This window comes from Eumetopias jubatus, unplaced genomic scaffold (assembly GCF_037043125.1).
Source record: "Eumetopias jubatus isolate StellerSeaLion01/CBP00866 unplaced genomic scaffold, mEumJub1_p1.0 scaffold_4, whole genome shotgun sequence".
NCBI lineage: Eukaryota > Metazoa > Chordata > Mammalia > Carnivora > Otariidae > Eumetopias > Eumetopias jubatus.
The window spans coordinates 6,036,958-6,055,809 of NW_028274810.1; the positions used below are offsets into that span (position 1 = coordinate 6,036,958).

At 38.6% G+C, this 18,852-nt stretch overlaps 1 protein-coding gene across 1 annotated transcript in view; it reads left to right on the plus strand.

Annotated features, from left to right (window-relative positions):
• NOTCH2 (notch receptor 2) overlaps positions 1-18,852 on the plus strand; it is a 166,910-nt gene that overhangs the window by 52,962 nt on the left and 95,096 nt on the right. The window contains exon 3 of the mRNA XM_028102049.2: positions 18,500-18,759. Coding sequence (XP_027957850.1) covers positions 18,500-18,759 — 260 coding nt within the window. The remainder of the gene's footprint in view (positions 1-18,499; positions 18,760-18,852) is intronic.

Below are 18,852 nucleotides of genomic sequence, written 5' to 3' on the forward strand. Positions count from 1 at the left end.
ACCATGGTAGGGCCTTAGCCATTTAACTGCCTGTCCCTTTAAGATTTTGAAATGCCCGTTCTTGTGTAAGCCAGATACAACTCCCTGATGAATTATTTTACTGGGCCCCTTCTGAAACTTCAGTCATCCTGAAAAGTACCTCAGGAACCTCTTTGACTTTAATTTTCTGTCTTAGTCCTATTTGTATATAATATTTGTGGTATCTGATTCTCTGCCTCATATTGCTACAACTCATGGCCTCGCATTTCTGGGTCACTTTTAAAAAACGGAGAGAACTTGATTACTAATGAAAAGTTGACTCATTTCCTTCCAGGCAAAGGCTGACACTGAGTATCAGGAGTTCATAATTAGTCTCCACAGACGCAATCTCTTTAATTATAGGGCATCACTTATTCTTTCTTAAATTTTATAAGAATTAATGAGAACATCAAGAGTGGAAAAAATGATTAAGGTAGGTATTTATGCTGTGTTGAGAGGACATATAAAAATGGTATCTGGAAAAAGGTCCTACATGAATTTAAGTGGTTTATTCCCTGCAAGTTTAAATTTGGAGCAGACCTTCCCAGACCATTGTTTTATACACGCATCAGTCAATTTTAGCCTTGTGAGATTTATCAGCAGGTCAGATTCCATAAAGAGACTTGCAGCGTCTACCACCACTCTGGTCGGAAGAACATAGGCTCTCATGTTTTGGAGAAGATGGGAAGGCCTTTCTTTCCCTTTTAGGTTCAGGATTCTTATTTATTCTACATATCTTGTTTAAATATATTGTTCTTTGCCTCTTTATGCTTCCTGTGAGGGGTTAGCTGAAAGTGAGTTATGCAGCAGTTCATTTACTCCAGTGAGCACTGAACTGTCTGTGCACTTAGAATGGTGATTGGTAGGCAGTGTGGAGGATGTAAGAGACCAATTTTGTGCCAGGAGCCCCGTCTCGGAGGGGTCAATAGTCAAGACAGACACACACACACACACACACACACACACACACACTCTCTCTCTCACTCTCTCACTCTCTCTCTCTCTCTCTCTCTCTCTCTCTCTCTCTCTCTCCAAGCATTAACATAGCAGGCGTTGTTATCCTTGGGCAGTATTGCTGAGGGAATTCAAAGCCAAAATTGTAGAGTTATCATGCTTAGGAGGTTAAAAGGACTTTGACAAGCACTTCGCTTACTCACTTTGTTTTACATGTGAGGAGCCCAGGGCTTAATATGGGACCTCCCCTGGATTACATAACTGATTAGAATGTAGACTGGGACTAAAAATGGTTCCTTAGACCCCTGCAGGCGATCTAAAGATTCAGCACTACTTCCTTTCATTCTTGGTACCAACCCTCAAGGAATTAATGTGGGTGAACATGTATATGTGTATGTGTGTATAGATGTATCTGTGTCTCTAAATAGAGCTATATATGTATCTATATATAGAGAGATAAAAATAGAATTAAAAAAAACTTAGTGCTTTTGTGAGGCAATTTTAAAAACCAAGAATTTTAACTAGCTACACATTTATTTTTAACATTCCATGAAACAAAACAGTGTGGAAATTCTTTTGAGTTCCTCATAAGGGAGGTCTATGCTATATTAATATCCAAGGGGCCATGGAACATACAAAATGGAATCATACAATTGTAGACCTAAAGGGAATATTAGAGTTTTTTGAAGCTCAGAGAAGTAAAGTGGGCTGGTACAAGGTTAATATCTAGTGGCAGAGCCAGAGCTGGTGTAGAGGTCTATGGGGAGCCAGTCTATCAAAAAGATCTGGGAACATGCTAAAGTCTTAGGTAAGAGATTTGTAAAACAATATACTAGTTACATTTTTATTCTTATTCAGATAAAAAAATAAACTCATGACTTTATATGTATATATGTAATACATATATTAAAAATATATATTTGTTCACATATGCCCTAAATATATCTCACCTGCCACTAGGCAAGGGTTTTTAAAGCAGAATGATACAGGAGACTGTAGCCACATCAGGTATGGCTTTGCTTGACTCAGTTTAGTAAGTAAAGTGCCTCCCCAGAGTTAGTGTGAAAACATGGGTTGGGCTGTGATTTATATTATGGTGTCAACCATAATGCTGTTTTTTTGTTTAGATTTGGGAGATTTTATTTAGAACTTCAACTTGATTCCTAAGTACAGGTCCAGCCTGGGCTATTTCAGGTTTCATAGTGTCTGTTTTGCTTATTACTCCGTCTTTTTGGGGTAATGCATTTATCTTCACTTTGAGTAAACTTGAGTGTACACTTTCAGGATGCTTGCTTGATACTCAGTTTCTCTGGTTTGGAAGGCTACAAATCATTGTAATATCTAAGATTTTTTTGATCCCCTGGGCCATGGTCCTTTTAAGGTAAGTAGTGGTTTTTGCCATAAGTCACCATATTAGGGTTATACACCATAATTTTTTTCCGTGATGTCCATTATTTTTATTATCTTGGTTCTAATTATGCAGAGATGTGGCAGTTGACAATGATCTTTTGACCATTCAATTGTCTTTCTGAAATTAAACATATTTCATTACAAGTACTTCTAAAGTGGCCTGACTTCTAGTAAACAAAAAGTTACCTAAATTTCAAGCATGTGTTTTCGCCTGGATATACTTTCTTTCTTCCTTCCTTCCTTCCTTCCTTCCTTTCTTCCTTTTTCTTTCTTTCTTCCTTTTTCTTTCTTTCTTTCTTTTCTTTCTTTTTTTCTTTCTCTTTCTTTCTTTCTTTCTTTCTTTCTTTCTTTCTTTCTTTCTTTCGTTCTTTCTTTCTTTCTTTCTTTCTTTCTTTCTTTCTTTCTCTCTTTCTCTCTCTCTCTCTCTCTTTCTTTCTTTCTTTCTTTCTTTCTTTCTTTCTTTCTACAGAGAGAGAGAGAGAGAGAGAGCAAGAGCAGGAACACAAGCAGGGGGAGTGAAAGAGGGAGAAGCAGCCTTCCCGTGGAGCAGGGAGCCTGATGAGGGGCTCAATCCCGGGACCCAGGGATCATGACCTGAGCCGTAGGCAGACGCTTAACGACTGAGCCACCTAGGCACCCCGTCGCCTACATATACTTTAATTCTGTCATGGCCTTAGAGCAGGGATCAGTAAACTTTTTCTTAAAGTTCCAGATAATAAATGTTTTAGGCTTTGCTGGTCAAGAGGCAAATTGAGGATATATAGGTACCAGTATACCCCTTTAAAATGTAACCATTTAAAAAATGTAAAAGCCAGCTCCTGGGGTGGAGATCCAAAAACAGCTGGTTTTCATCCAGGGCAATATTTGCCAACCTTTACCTTAGAGCCTAATAGCCACTTGAAACATCCTCCAAGCGCATGTGGTATAAACTGGAAGAATGGTTTTTTGTGGTCAGTTGGTTTTTTTGTTTTGTTTTGTTTTTTAAGCATGTAACAGAAGTTCTTGAAGCAGATGTTGCTGAAGTTAGAACAAAGAATTATATCTGAATCCTCCTGTGTCAGTTTTTGGTTGATACTGCATTTCTAGTTGAGATGATCTATACCGGAGGTCTACACAAAAGTAAGATCCTGTTAAATTAATGAGTGGTATTAAAAAAATAAAGAAAACATTACATTTTGGGGAGCAATAACTGTTCTCTTACTGCCATAGAAGTATTAAATGCTGATGTCATTAACTTCATGAAAGTTATCCTTTGTGTGGAAAGATTTTAGGGTGATTATTGTGATGGTGATGGTTTTAATAATTGTTCTCAAAAGCTTATAATCTAGAAGAAAACATAAATAAACCAAACCCAATCCCAGCAGTACAGTTAATGTAGAGTATGCTTCCAAGTATAGGCATCCATAGGCTAAGACGCCCGTGTGGTGCTAGTATCTTCCATATGATGAGGGTTTGTGGGCTTTGCTGTTGTTTTTGTTGTTATAAGACTGCAAGAATATGTAAAATAATGATAGTGTTGTACTCTTAAAAGAAATAATCTGTATGGTATCTAGATGTATGTCAGACAAACTTTCCCATTAGACCACAGTTTAGTTTTGCAGGATTTTCATTTTGTTCCTATGGAGGCATAGACTTTGATTTTATACAACAGATCAGATACAGATGAAGGAATTTCCAAAGATGAGGAACACTTTATTTTCAGGACACTTGAATTTGAATATATAGTTGATCCTTGAACAACACAGGGCTTTGGGGCACTGACTCCTGCACAGTTGAAAATCCAATAACTTTTGACTCCCCCCAAAACTATGATTGCTTACTATTAACCAGAAGCCTTACTGATAACATAAAAGTCGATTAACACATATTTTGTATGATATATGTATTATATACTGTATTCTTAGAGTAAAGTAAATTGGAGGAGAGAATATGTCATTAAGAAAATCGTAAGAGAAAATACATTAATGGTACTGTACTGTATCAAAAGAAATCTGCTTATATGTAAATGGACCTGCCAAGTTCAAACTCATGTTGTTCAAGGATCAGTTGTGTACTAATACAGGCATCATTTGTGGGAAACTTTTCTATTCTTTTCAACGTTAATGAGCATTATGAAGTCCCAGATAATAGGCTAAGAATTACTTTATTTGTATATACTATCTCAGTGTTCTTCAGTCTTTTTATCATTATCACTCTTTGCCCCAAAGAAGCTGTTTTAGACTTTTTTCCTAATTCCCCCATATCCCCAATGCAGTTTTAATACCACAGATAAACTGCATCTTTGTTTATCTACTGTGGCTCTTTGGAAGGCCATACACTGTTGTAATATCTAGGAATGACCCCCAAGAACCAATTTTTTACCCCTTGGGCCGTGATCTTATCTTTTTTTTTTTTAAGATTTTATTTATCCATTTGACACAGAGAGAGAGACAGCTAGAGAGGGAACAGAAGCAGGGGGAACTGCAGAGGGAGAGGGAGAAGCAGGCTCCTGGCTGAGCAGGGCCCGATGCGGGCCTCGATCCCAGGACCCGGGGATCATGACCTGAGCCAAAGGCAGACGCTTAATGACTGAGCCACCCAGGCACCCCACCATGATCTTATCTTAAGGGAAGTCTTTGTTTTGAAGTAGGGTTAGGCACTGTTAATTTCTTTTCTCATGATGTCCATTATTTTTGTTATCTGTGGTTCTAATTAAGGAAATTTAAGTGTTTCGGGGCATTCTGAAATTATATTTAATTTCCAATTATCCATGGAACAGTTTTGCATACCTGCTTGTGTGAGTCTCCCCTTCTCCCTTTTTTGGGGAGAATGATTATTTTGGACCTACAAAGGAATATTTTTTGTCCTCTTAAAGTTTAAAGAAATGCAGATTTTTCTCCTGCCTTCTCTTACATTCAGGTTTGGTTTGATAGGATTTGGGTGCAATTATTGTTATTATCATTTATTTTTTTTAGAGAGGGGTGAAGGAGAGAGAGAATTTCAAGCAGACTCCACGCCCAGTGTGGAGCCCAATGCAGGGCTCAAACCTGCAACCCTGAGATCATGACCTGAGCTGAAATCCAGAGTTGGATGCTCAACCAACTGAGCCACCCAGGTGCCCTTGGGTACAATTATTTTTGAACTAGGAATCTTTTCAGACCAAACTATAAGCTTTTGGAACTGTTTCACTTTCAGACATTTTTTTGGACTTTAGAACTTTGAAGGCAGTCATCCATTCATGCTGGGGAACAGAAAGCAGGCATCCATACTCATTTTTCTTCTCTGAAATCTTGTTTAATTTTTACTGCTCAGTCTCTTAAGAATCTAGCGGTTCATGCTACTGAGGCTACTTAATAGGATGTTCTGTTCCTCAGGACTCCAGACTCCTGATGGTTCATATAACCAATGTTTTATCAAAGATTAATAAAAGATTAATGAAAGTACAAGAGATAAAAAGACTGTGTGTGTGTGCGTGCACACATGCATTTGCACATACATGCGTGTTTAGTTAATTTCATATTTTTGGGGAAAATGTGATTTAAAAAATCTCCATATGGGTTTGGCTAGTCCATTTTGAATGATTTAGGGGTGAATGAGGGTTAAGAAATCCTCTCCATATTAGGAATCTTAATTAGGTTTGATAATCCTTTGGATAAATAGTTCAACCTGATGGTTCCCAAACTTTGAGTGTAATTAAAGAGCCTTTTTAGGATTCCATGGACACCTGCATTTTCCTTTTTACTTCCATTAAGAATGTGAGTACTGCATAGTTGAAAGCCTTCTATATACCAATTACTGTGTTAGTGTGGTGGTGGACAATTCTTAGTCTTTTGGGAAGACAAATAATCAAAATAGAGGATAATGAGTGATATGATACTTTAGGGTTATGGGAGTATGCAGTGGGGGAATCAAGCCTGTTTCTCAGAGGAAAAACATTTAAACGGAAGTTTGAAGGAATTTTAGGGCTTAGTTCTGAGAAGAGGGTCAGGTAAAGTGTTTTGGGCTGAGTGACGAGCATGTACAAAGGTCTGGAGGTGAGAAGTGATGGACTGTAGCACATTCTGGGAGCTGAAAGAAGAGTGTAATGCATAAAAGGAGATATGATCTTGAGTTGAAACCATTTTTCCATCTCTTGTTTGAAATGCAGTGCATAATACCAAAATCCACTAAAAAAATCAGTAGCCAGTATATAATACCTTTATATTTTAATAATCATAACAATATCTACAGTCTATTTAAATATGGATGCAAGACATTCTTTTAGTAGTCTAGAGAGTGCTCTGTGTTTGCAGATTTCTTGCAGTGACTGTATGGCGCATAGCTTGGGAACAACTGGCTTAACTCATTCATTTTTGCCTATTACTGTGGAGGGTGCTTTTTGTAAACTCAGATGTTTAGAATATGTTTGCCATGTTGTAATCATGTAGAAGTAGACATTTTCTCAGGGTCCAGTGCAGTAGAATATGGCAAGGCACTGAATAAGAAGACATAGGGAAGACCACCTTCTGTTGTAGCAGCAATGCAAGTCTTTCAACACTGTTTGTGTGCCCTTGCCCAATCTTTCAAGTGATGATTGAAGAGCCTGGGTGCTGGGTTCAGCTTTTGAGTTCTGATAAAGGAGCCCCGACTGTAAACTGGAAGATAAGGGTGTTTGCAAATTCTTGTGTAAATAAAGCATGGTTTCCCATTGCAGTGGTTACTGATTTCATAGTCTCTGATGAGGATGAATGATGCCATGAATTAACAGCTTTAAAACTAGTACCACTGCAGCTTCTTTTTTGGTTTGGATTTATAAAAATACATATGTGTTTATTGCTTTATTTGAATGGGGAAGGGGGTGAAAAACCTGAACACATAGAAACCAAGTGAGGTGGAGTTTTAGAAGATAATTCCCAGCCTCACAATTCCCCGTAAAATTCTTTTCCTGTGGGAAACTTTTAATTTGGAAGCATTCAGCCTAATGTGGGAACCAAGATTAACATTTTCTGAAATACTTCTACAAGAAAAGCAGAAATGTACTGTTCAGGAAGCTGAATTTACATAGTGGAAAAATGGGCTGTGCTGCAGTATTTGGTAGTCTTTATTTATTAGTTGTGGTAAAAAGTTGTGTGTGTGTGAGAGAGAGAGAGAGAGAGAGAGATATTGATTGTATATTTCTCTTTGTTTCCTTTACATCAAACCAGCAAAGCCCTAGAAAGCGTGTTTTACCACAAACCAGCCCAGTACTAGGCCCTAACTATACACAAATACTTTTTTTTTTTTAAGCTCTTTTTGTTTTCTCTTCTTGCTGAGTAAGCTGTAGTGTTTCCTTTTTTCTTTCTTTCTTTCTTTCTTTCTTTTTTGGGGGAGGGGAGTGAGTGTGGGAGTAGGAACAGCAAGAAGTCAACAGGACAGAGCTTCTTCCCTTTTCTCCCCCTCTTTACTAGGAAGTTAACTAGGAGTCTTCATGTGTTGTTTTTTAATACCAAGTCAGTAATTAGCATAACCCAGTTAGTTATCTTTACACAGAGTTACAGAATTAAAAAGTTGACAGTCTGATGGGATATCAAACTAGAGGCATGGGAAGAGGGGACAGTGAGGTTAGACTAGTGGGATGATCCTCTTGAATGCCACCCTCAGAGTATATATAGACCTGATTCTGTAGGCTCTGGGGCATCTAGAAGTTTGTAGCTGGAGCCTTGGGAATTAAATGCTGTAGAGGAACTTTCACTGGTTACAGTTAGCCTGGCTGTTAGCAATTATTTTTATCTACTTTAACATAGGGAGCGGGGGAGGGAGCAGGAAACTAAGCTGGCATTATGGTCACAGGAAAGAACAGACTGATTTGGGGCCTTTTCAAACTACAGACCTTTGTTACTGACCAATGCTTAATTTGGTTTCTGGGTTTTGTTATTTTTTTTCTCCTGCTTTTACCTCATTTACCTTAACGACAGCTCCCCCCTCTAGAGCTCAGCCAGGGCAGGCTGCCACTGCGGATTGGGGGGCCGAGAGGTCCAGAGCAAGAAGAAAGTGGGTTGAAAGCAGAGTTCTGTTTAAAGAATTTTCTGCTGGAAACTAGCCCAGAGGGAGTAAAGAGGCGCTTTAATGAGGAGCAGCTGCGGGGCCGACGCAACCCACATGAGACATTTTTTTCCCCTCCGTTCCACATTCTGTATAGTTTTTTAAAAAATCATGATTTTGAAATAGCTGTTTTGTGAAGCACGCCTCTCTTTTTTCTTCTTGTATGCGGTGGGGTTTTGCTTTGTTGTTTTATTTTCTTAATGACCAAATCCTCACTAAAAAAAGCTGAAGGCAGAGCTGCAGCAAAGCCCTGGATGCAATTTGGGCTCACCCTGCTGATACAGAACATTCGGTGGAGAAAACAAGGAGAGAGAACACTGGCTTTTATTTGGAAAAGGGGGCTTATTTCCTGCTCGGACTTCAGTCATCTTGGAGCTGACACAAGCTGCTACAGTGTTTTAAGCTTTTCTCTAGACGAGTGGCTATTCACTTAGGAAACTTGAAAGAACAAACTTTTCTGTCCTGTATTACTAGGGAGCCTGATGCTGAACTGCAGCCATTGCCAGACAGATTGGAATTGCTATTCAAATCCCAGCTTCGTTGAAATCTGTAAAGTGGCTACATGTAAACGCATCCAGGCTGCTGGTGACATGTGAGAGTTGGGGTCTGTTTCTCATCTGTTTTATTGAGGGGGTCGGTATGGGCGTCCTTCCAGTTGGAATGCTTTCTAGTTGCAAGAGGAGGAATCCCTTGTTTTTCTCCCTCTTTTCTTCCTTCCTTCCCTCCCCCCACCTTTTCCCCATTCCCCATGTGTGTTTGAGCAGTAACAATGAAAGAGTGGACTTCTTCATGTCAGAAATGGCAGACTTTTTCAGAAGAAAGGAATGTATATATCTGTATGGGCCTGATAAATATGCAGATTAGTTCATGGAATTATTTTACAGAGAAAAGCCCTCCAAAACTTTTCCTGTATTCACAGCCTCCTCTGTTAACTGTATTCTTTCAGAGTTCCAAAGCTAGAAAAGAGGGCAGAACAGAAGGAAGTCATTGAGAGAACTACTAAAATAAGTGATAAATTCCCTTCAGAAGGGAGGCATTCAGACAGTTTTGGGAAAAAAAGGCAGCTGTTAGATTTATTTATTTATTTATTTATGTATTTATTTTTTAAAGAAAATTTTTAACACACACCTCTAGCTCAAGATACAGGCTGTTTTCCAAAAATTATACTGAGGTAATAACTTAATAGAACTACAGATTTCTGAGAGAATTTGGATGATTAGCCCCAGTTTCCAGCCTCTGACCAAATTCAACTTGAGCCATCTCAAGAAGGGAGCTATTGAAGTTCTTATTTTCAGGCGGAGAGTCTTAATTTCCACTCAGACTAACAGGGTAGATGGTATACTTGTATTACAGTTGAAAAGGGATTTGCAAATTTGAAAGGTCTCCTACTTTAGGAAATAGGGGTCCTTTATTTCTGTCTGTCTCATTTACCCATTTACCCCCTTTCTTCCCATGTCCATAATTCTCCTCAGCCTCCTGGGGCATGAGGGATAATCTTGTACCTCAGGATGATTCTTGGGGTTGATCTGGCCCATGTTCAACCAGGCAGAACACTGTGGGCTTGGTAGGGGATTTGGGAATATATTTGGATCGAGAGACTGACTTTATCCATCACATGAAATTTAACCTTTTTTCGAACCAGTTGCTTAGTGGTATATAGGGGCTCATGGTATTCAAGGTACCTGTACCAAGTGTCTCAAGACATGCCCTTCCCTACAACAAGATACCAAATGGGAGTTCGAGAGAAGCTCAGGAAAGACATAACATAGCAATGGCTTAAACAAAGTAGTGCCATACTGGTAGAAATAATGTAGTGCATAACATGGCACTGCATCTGCTGTTTTGGGGGGATCAGAGATGGGTGAGGTGATTTGGAGGGGGCTTAACAGAAGACAGATTTTGAACAGATCTTTGAAGCAAGGGTGGAAGAAAGGAGCAAAAATTAGAGATGTCAGATGGGAAAGTTTTAGAAGATTTTTATATAGGGAATAGTAGACAAGAGTATGGAAGTCATCTGGACTGTTACACTAAGGAGTAAGGGAGTTGATGATAGGAGTAGGGCAGACAAATAGGTCATAGATTCTAAGAAACTTGGACTTGAAGGGCTGGATGCTAATGCTGGTTTCTGAGCAGAGCAGTGACATGATCAAAATTGTGCTTGAAAAGGATTGTTCTGTAAGTAGTATGCTTAGTTTTAGCAAGGAATTTCCTGGTTATCCTTATAGAAAGATGTGAAGAGGATGCTGGTGCAGCCAAGATGTTAGAGCTGACTGAATAGATGCCAGTGTTGGGGCACGACCTGGTAGGATACATTCAGTTAAGTACTGTTTTATGCTTTGATAAAAGATCTAGGTAAAGATAGAGATATAGTTGTAGATGGTGCAAAACTGGGGGAAATTGCTAGATTCACAGACAGCAAATTTGGGGCAGGTCAGTTAGCTTTGGTGTTCTTATCAGTAAGATAGGGTTTCAGACCAGTTAATTTCTGAGGTATGGTGCAGTGCTGAAATTCTGTGCTTCTAGAAATAAAGTGTAAAAGTTATCTCAGTCAAAGAAACTTGGGGTAAAGATTCAGCATGGTGACAGGTCCAATTATTGTGTTCAAAAACGTGTTGTGCAAGTATAGGATACAAGAAATACAGCATGAGTAGTTCATGTGAAAAAAAAGATCTGGCATTTTAACTGTATCTTCAGTAGCTCATAATAGTATTTTGTGGCTTCTAAAAAAGTGAACACAGCTTTATGCTGCAATAGTAAAAATATACTGTCCAGATAGTCCAACCTCTAAGCTGTGCTGGTAAGAGCACATGTGTTACTATTATTTTTTCCTCATTTGGGGCCCTGTGTTTGTTTGTTGTTGTTGTTTTTTAAGATTTTATTTATGAGAGAGAGAGCATGAGCAGGGGGGAGGGGCAGAAGGAGAGGGAGAAGCAGGCTCCCCACTGAGCAGGGGACCCTGAGATCATGACCTCAGCTAAAGGTAGATGCTTAACTGACTGAGCTACCTAGATGCCCCTGGGACCCTATGTTTTAAAGAGGTTTTTGATGAACTAGAATCATCTAGTAGGAGGAGGCAGGATGGCCCAATGTTTGGGGTACATGGGCTTTGGAGTCATATGTGGCTTAGAACCCTGCCTCTGCCATCTTCTAGCTGTGAAGTCTTAATCCTTCTAAGCTTCAAAGTCCTCATATGCAGAATGTGGATCATAATATACCAATACTGTTATAGGGAATAACAAAAGAGATAATAGCTGTAAAATGCATGGCAAATACATAATACACAGTAAGTGCTTTAAAAATGTTGGTCACTATTATTACTATTATTAGCTTAAGCATAGAAGAGCCACTGAAATGGTGAGGAGGTCAGGAAATTATTTTCCTTTTAAAATTTATCAAAATTTATTTTTAAAAATATTTATTTGAGAGAGATAGAGTGAGCGAGTGAGAGCACAAGTAGGGTGAAGGGCAAAGGGAAAAGCAGACTCCCCGCTAAGCAGGGAGCCCGATGTGGGACTCGATTCTGGGACTCAGGGTCATGATCTGAGCCAAAGGCAGATGCTTAACCGACTGAGCCACCCAGGCGCCCTGGAAATAATTTTATACTAAGGAATAGTCCAAAGTACTGAATCCTGTAAAAAAGGAACCAAAGGGTCAACATAACTATCTTTAAGTTCTTGAAGGGCTACAGGTTAGAGAAGCAAAGGCTCATTTTTTATTCTAGAGACAGTGAATTTTCTAAGTGAAATTTTAGGGAGGCAAAAAAATTTTTAAATGAGATATTCACATAGTATTAAATTTACCCTTTTAAAGTGTACAATTCAGTGGTGTTTGGTATATTCACAGATATGTGTAACCATCAACGGTATCTATCTTCAAAACATTTTTATTATCCCCACCCTCAAGAAGCTCTCCACTCCTTGGTGGTTTCTCTGTTTTCCCCTCCTCCGAGCCCCTGGCAACAATAATCTCTTTTATATCTCTATTTGCCTATTCTGGATGTTTCATAAAAATGAAATCATACACTATGTGGCCTTTTGTGTCTAGCTTCTTTCAGTTGGCATGATGTTTTCAAGGTTCATCCATGTCATAACATGTATCAGATCTTCATTCCTTTTCATGGCCAAATAATATTTTATTGTATGAATATACCACATTTTATTTATCTATTTACCCATTTATTTATTTATCCATTTATCAGCTTATGGACATTTGGGTTGTTTCTGCTTTTTGCTGTTATGAATAATATGACTATGAATATCCTTTACAAATTTTTGTATGGACTTACATTTTTAGGTATCTTGGGTATATACCAAGGAGGGGAGGCAGAATTTAAGACATCAGAAAGAAAGAGCTTTCTTTTTTTTTTCCTTTTTCATTTATTTATTTTTTTAATTTAAATTCAATTAATTAACATATATTATTGATTTCAAAGGTAGAGGTCAGTGATTCATCAGTCTTATATAATACCCAGTGCTGATTACATCACATGCCCTCCTTCATGTCCATCACCCAGTTTCCCCACCCCCCAGGTCCCTCCGCTCTAGCAACCCTCAGTTTGTTTCTTATGATTAAGAGTCAAGAAAGAGCTTTCTGATAATGCAATCCACCCACACTGAAGACTGTTCTGTTGTTGAAGTAGTGAGCCATTAATTTTATTTTACTTAACAAATGCATGGTGTTTACTATGTGCCAGATACCATTCTAAGTATTTTACAATTATTTAAAAACCCTCTGAGGTAAGCACTATTATTAAATCCATTTTACAACAAGGAAGTTTAATAACTTGCTCAAGGTCATACATCAAGTAAATGGGGAGCTGTAATTGAAATCCATGTGGTTTGGTTCTAGAATCTATACTCTTAATAGCAAGAACAATAATAACTTCAAGCATTTATTAAATTTTTACTACTACTCAGGCACCCTGCTTAACTGCTTATATTCAAGTAGAGATTGGCAATCATCTTTTAAGGATATCTTAGAAAGAATTATCTCACTGGGTAGAAATTACCTTAGGGTGTGTTGAATCCCAAGATTCTGTTATTCCAAGGATAATATCTGGCCTGAGGCTTTTAAGATGATCAGAATTTATATCAAAAAGGAAACTGTGAATATGAATGGTGATTATTGTAGGAATTCACTTAATAAGACTTGTCAGAATATGATAATGTTATATATAACTTAAAAGCAGTAACCAAAAGTGACTTTTTGAGATTGTGAATGGAAACCTTAGAAAAATGGAAGAATTAAAGTTTTGTAGGAAAATGATCCCACTTTTCAAATGTTCAGTTTCAAGTACTGCAGAGTATTTTAGGATAAGTGGATGACTTTTAGTAAACTGAACATATGGAACTGGAGCTGTTTATGTGGGTACATGAAGGTAGTTGTTTAAAACCGAATGAACAACAACAACAATAACAAATGCATATGAAAGGAAAGAGCAGTGCATCCCAAACTTAAAGCTCCCCCATAACTGATGGGGAAGAAGAAGAGGAATCAGACTAAGAATTTACCAAGCTTTGAGATAGAGGGCGTCCTAGAAACCAAATGTAAAAAGATTAAAATGTTAGAAGGCGTGGTCAGAGACACCTCTTACAGGAAAGAATTTCTTTAAATAAATATTTTTAGGTTTATTCTTCATTCATTAATTTATTTAGAGAAGGAGGGGTGGAAAGGGATAGAGGCGAGAGAGAGAGAATCTCAAGCAGACTTCACGTCCAGCGTGGAGCCCAATGCGGGGGCTCTATCTCACAGTCCTGAGATCATGACCTGAACTGAAGTCAAGAGTGGGCGGATGCTTAACCAACTGAGCGACCCAGGCGCTCCAGGAAAGAGAATTTCTTTATGATGAAATTGCAGACTGAACTTGACGAGGGGAAAGTCATTGCTCTAAGAGCATAATTTCTGGGCGATAATTAGAATGAAAGTTTTGTTGCAAAGGGACAAGTAAGAACTAGATGGAAGAGAAAGGGAAACTGTGAAATTAGGCCACAGTTAGAGAAGTTTGGTTGTGATAGAGGAAGAGTTTGGAAAGGGAAATAGGGCTTAGGGAAAAATGTTCATTAAAACATTTTAAAAGAGATTTGTTAATTTAAAAGAGATTTGTTAGGTTAAAGAGATCTGTACATGTTTTAAGGTAAATAAATAGGCTGATTGATGTCTAGCCCTCTAGAACATTTTAAATAAGAAATTAAATATTATATTAACAGTAGGTCTAGTTTCACATAAAAATAAGATGTAGTTCTGTGTATGGACTTTAGGAGACTAAGTCAGTTGTACATTATATTATCTCACCTAGAGTAAAAACCTCAAGCTTTCTTCATGGTGGTCTACAGACCCCTCATGATCTGCCTAACAGTATAGCTCTCATCCATTTATCTGCTACTCTTTTTCTTAATCCCTTTGAGAGAGCCACAGAGGTCTTCTTGCTATTCCTCAAACAAGCCAGGACTGTTTCCTATTTTAGGTCCATTGTATTTGCCTTTCCCTTTGCCTTGAATACATTTCCCCTCGATACCTGCATGGCTCGTTCCTCACCTCATTTAGGTGTTGACTGAAATGTGCCTTCTCAGTGAGGCCTTCTCTGATTTTCCTATTTAAAACCAAAACATTTCATTTTATCTATACCCTACTATTCCCAATTCCATCACCTCCCATCCCCCGTTTCTTGTCTTATTATTTTTTTCATAGCACTTAACTCTACCAAACAGATTATATATTTTACTTACTAATCTTGTTTTTTATCTTCCCTTACTAGAATTTAAACTCCACAAGTTCAAGGACTTTCCTAGCACTAGAACAATATCTGGCACATAATGGGCACTTACTAAATGTTTGTTGCATGAATGAATGAGTGCAATATTCTTTGCAGAAAACTGATGTGAGAACATTCTTCATCATCATTAACATCATTATTAATAAGCCTGTTGGATGCTATATGTAGAATTGGGCTTCATATATTTTCTTACTCAAACTTTTTCTTTTTCTTGTATTTATTTCTTTTCTTTTCTTTATGTATTTGAGAGAGAGAGAGAGCACAAAGTGGGGGGAGGGGGAGAGGGAGAAGCAGACTCCCTGCTGGGAGCCCAATGTGGGACTTGATCCCAGGACCCTGGGATCATGACCTGAGCTGAAGGCAGATGCTTAAAAGACTGAGCCACCCAGGCACCCAGCAAACTTTTTCTATAAAGCACCAGATAGCAAATATTTTTGCAGGCTAAATGGTCTCATGACAACTACTTAACCCAGTTATTGTAATGCATAGTAGCCATAGACAATCCATAAATGAATGAGTATGGGTGTGTTCCAATATGACTATTTATGGACACTGATATTTGAATTTTACATAATTTTCAAATGTCACAAAATATTATCTTTTTTTGACATTTTTCTAAACACTCAAAAATGGAAAAACTGGGCACCAGGGTGGCTCAGATGGTTAAGCATCTGCCTTCGGCTCAGGTCATGATCCCAGGGTCCTGGGATCGAGTCCTGCATCGGGCTCCCTGCTCAGTAGGGAGCCTGCTTCTCCCTCTGACTCTCTCTCTCTCTCATTAATAAATAAATAAAATCTTTAAAAAAACGGAAAAACTATTCTTAGCTCATGGGCCATTCAAAAAATAGGCAGTGGGCCATAGTAGGTCTACAAGCTGTATTTGCCCACCTCTGCTTTTACTGGTTTCTTAAACATACCTTAGTTGAAACTTATTTTCATGTACTTGGTAGGGAGCAACAATGCAGATTAAACCCTAGTGACACATAATTCAGGAATATTCTTCTTTGGCTCCAGAAATTTTCATATTGTTTCGTTTTTGTTTTCCTGGGAACCTTATGGTTTCTTTACATGTTTATGATACTAATATTTAAATGAATTTGCATTCTCTGAGCAGATGCCACATGATAGTGTTGGGGAGGTGGTGGTGGTGTCATAGTCCAGGAGCAAAGCTGGGAAAAGCCCACCCAGGTTTAAAATTTTGCCATTATTTATAAGGTGAATAATTTCCGTATGGCTGAATCAAGAGTGTCAGCCAGGCTTAATGCCCATAGGACTGCCACTGTGAATGAGAATTGTGTTGCAGTTTTTAACATCATCCATAACAGACTTCTTAAATAAGTTACAAATGCTTTTAATAATATAGCTCAGGGATAATTTTAGCTATGCTACATTGGCAGTTTTTGTTCTTCTACTTTAAAAAAATCAGAAAATAACCTATCAAATCAAGCTGTGATCTGAATAAAGCATCATATTTTCCTCAATACGTGCAAAGAGAGGAAAAAATGTTTCATTTACAAAACTTTTTAACATAAGGCTCTTCCCATACTTGATTTTGTTCAGTTCTTACAACAATGTAGGTAGCTTTATTAACTACTTAAAATGTGAAAGAACTAACAGTGAAGTTAAGAACACGTCTAGGGTCACAGCACCAGGACTCACTCCAAACAGGCCTCTGACCATATGAGGTGTAGACACTCCTCCCAGAAACTGCAGCCAGTCTTTGGTTTTAGTGCTCTGCCCTCTCTTCACTGCCTCTCCATCTCTAGCTTCACCTGCTCATGAAGATGCTCAGAGCTCTAGCTGCTCCTGGCTCTGCAGTGCTTCCTGTCTTCAGATCTAGGAAGAGGGGAGCCACCTACCAGCTCTGTTTCCTCCTCCAGCCATGTTAACTACTGCACAATTCTTTTGGGCATGTTCTGTCTTAGTTCCTTAATAGTTGGTCCTCCTCCTTTTCTCAATAGCTGGGACCTCTGAAGACCTCACCTTGCCAACCAATGCCCAAGGAAACATCTTGGGTGTGATTGGACAAAGACAGGAAGGAGGAATACATGATACCCGTACTTCAAGTCTGGGCGACAGGGAGAATCAGGACACAGAATCTGCACATAGGGAGCTGTGATGGGAGCTGGTTGTGAGGGGGGAGTTTTATTGGTTTAAGTGTGTCATCTTTGAGGTAATGATGGAGCAGCCTTGTAGACTTAGTTTGCTATCCTTCAAAAAGTAAAATGGAGAAATAGGTTTAACCAAATATCTGAGGTGACAGCCAAATGGTGAAATTTATAGTTAGAATCAAAGTCTTTGTGTTACTTTTGAATGCTTCTTAGAGGTCTCATTTAAATAACCCCTATATTAGGAAAATGGAGACTATCTATGCCTTTTTTTAAAAATGCTGTTTAGAGAATGTAGGATTGTCATAAATACTACGTACAATTTGGGATGGTTGCATATCTTATGAATCAGTGGGTTGCACATAAAAAGATTCCTCAACACGCCACGTGGAGAATGTTACAGAATGTTATTCTTGAATTGTTTTGTCTTATTCACTTTGGCATTTATATGGTACCTTAGATATTTTTATGTCATTTTCATTATGTTTTGTGCTTTTTATTTGGTTAAAAAAGCTGCCTGCTATTTATATCTTAACAGATTTAAGTTTTTAAAAAGGCCCCTTTGAACCCTTCCCCTTTCCTGTACCTCCTTTTTCTTTCTCCATCACGGAGAAATGTAACCCCTGAACATAACCCAGAAATCTAGATATAGGCCAGTTGATGTCTCAATAGAAACAAGAAAAGAAGAACTTATTATTTCTCAGTGCCTAATTGAGAGAAAGCACATGATATTTTACATGTTCTAAATTGGAGAGGATAATAGGGTCCGTCCATGCATTATCATGTGAATGTCTTAATCCTATCAAATGGCTTAGTCAAAATGAGAAAGGTAATGAATTTAAACAGACAAGTATCAACAGTGCTGCACAAAAAAGTGCTGTTTCACCATACCCGCCTGTACTTACATGAGAAAAGCTGTGGTTGCATTTTGCCTTTGATAAGGATTGTGCTGACTGGCCATGGCAGACCATGCTGGGTCACCCACCTGGTATTTTGTCACCTACTAAGACTTGAAAGGACATGAGAGTGTGTGGTTAAGTTCTCTAAGCACTTCTGAACTAAGGCAGTTTTACAGGTTGTACCTTTAGGTCTCTCAATTCATAGTCTAGTGTTTTCTTGAATGCACTGCGTTATCTTGTAAAGTTTTTGGACTTACAAGAAGTCAGGTGTTTTCATGGACTCCTCTCTTTTTATACAGATGTCCGGAGGGTTTCTTGGGAGAATATTGTCAACATCGAGACCCCTGTGAGAAGAACCGCTGCCAGAATGGTGGGACGTGTGTGGCCCAGGCCATGCTGGGGAAAGCCACGTGCCGATGTGCCCTGGGGTTCACAGGCGATGATTGCCAGTACTCGACCACTCACCCCTGCTTTGTTTCTCACCCCTGCCTGAATGGAGGCACCTGCCACGTGCGTAGCCGGGATGACTATGAGTGCACCTGCCAAGTTGGTTTTACAGGTAACAAATGTGACTCAGGGTCATATTTTCCTATTCTCAGCAGATACCTTTCTTTAGCATCTCTTAGATCTTGACATGTTGCTCTTAAGGATT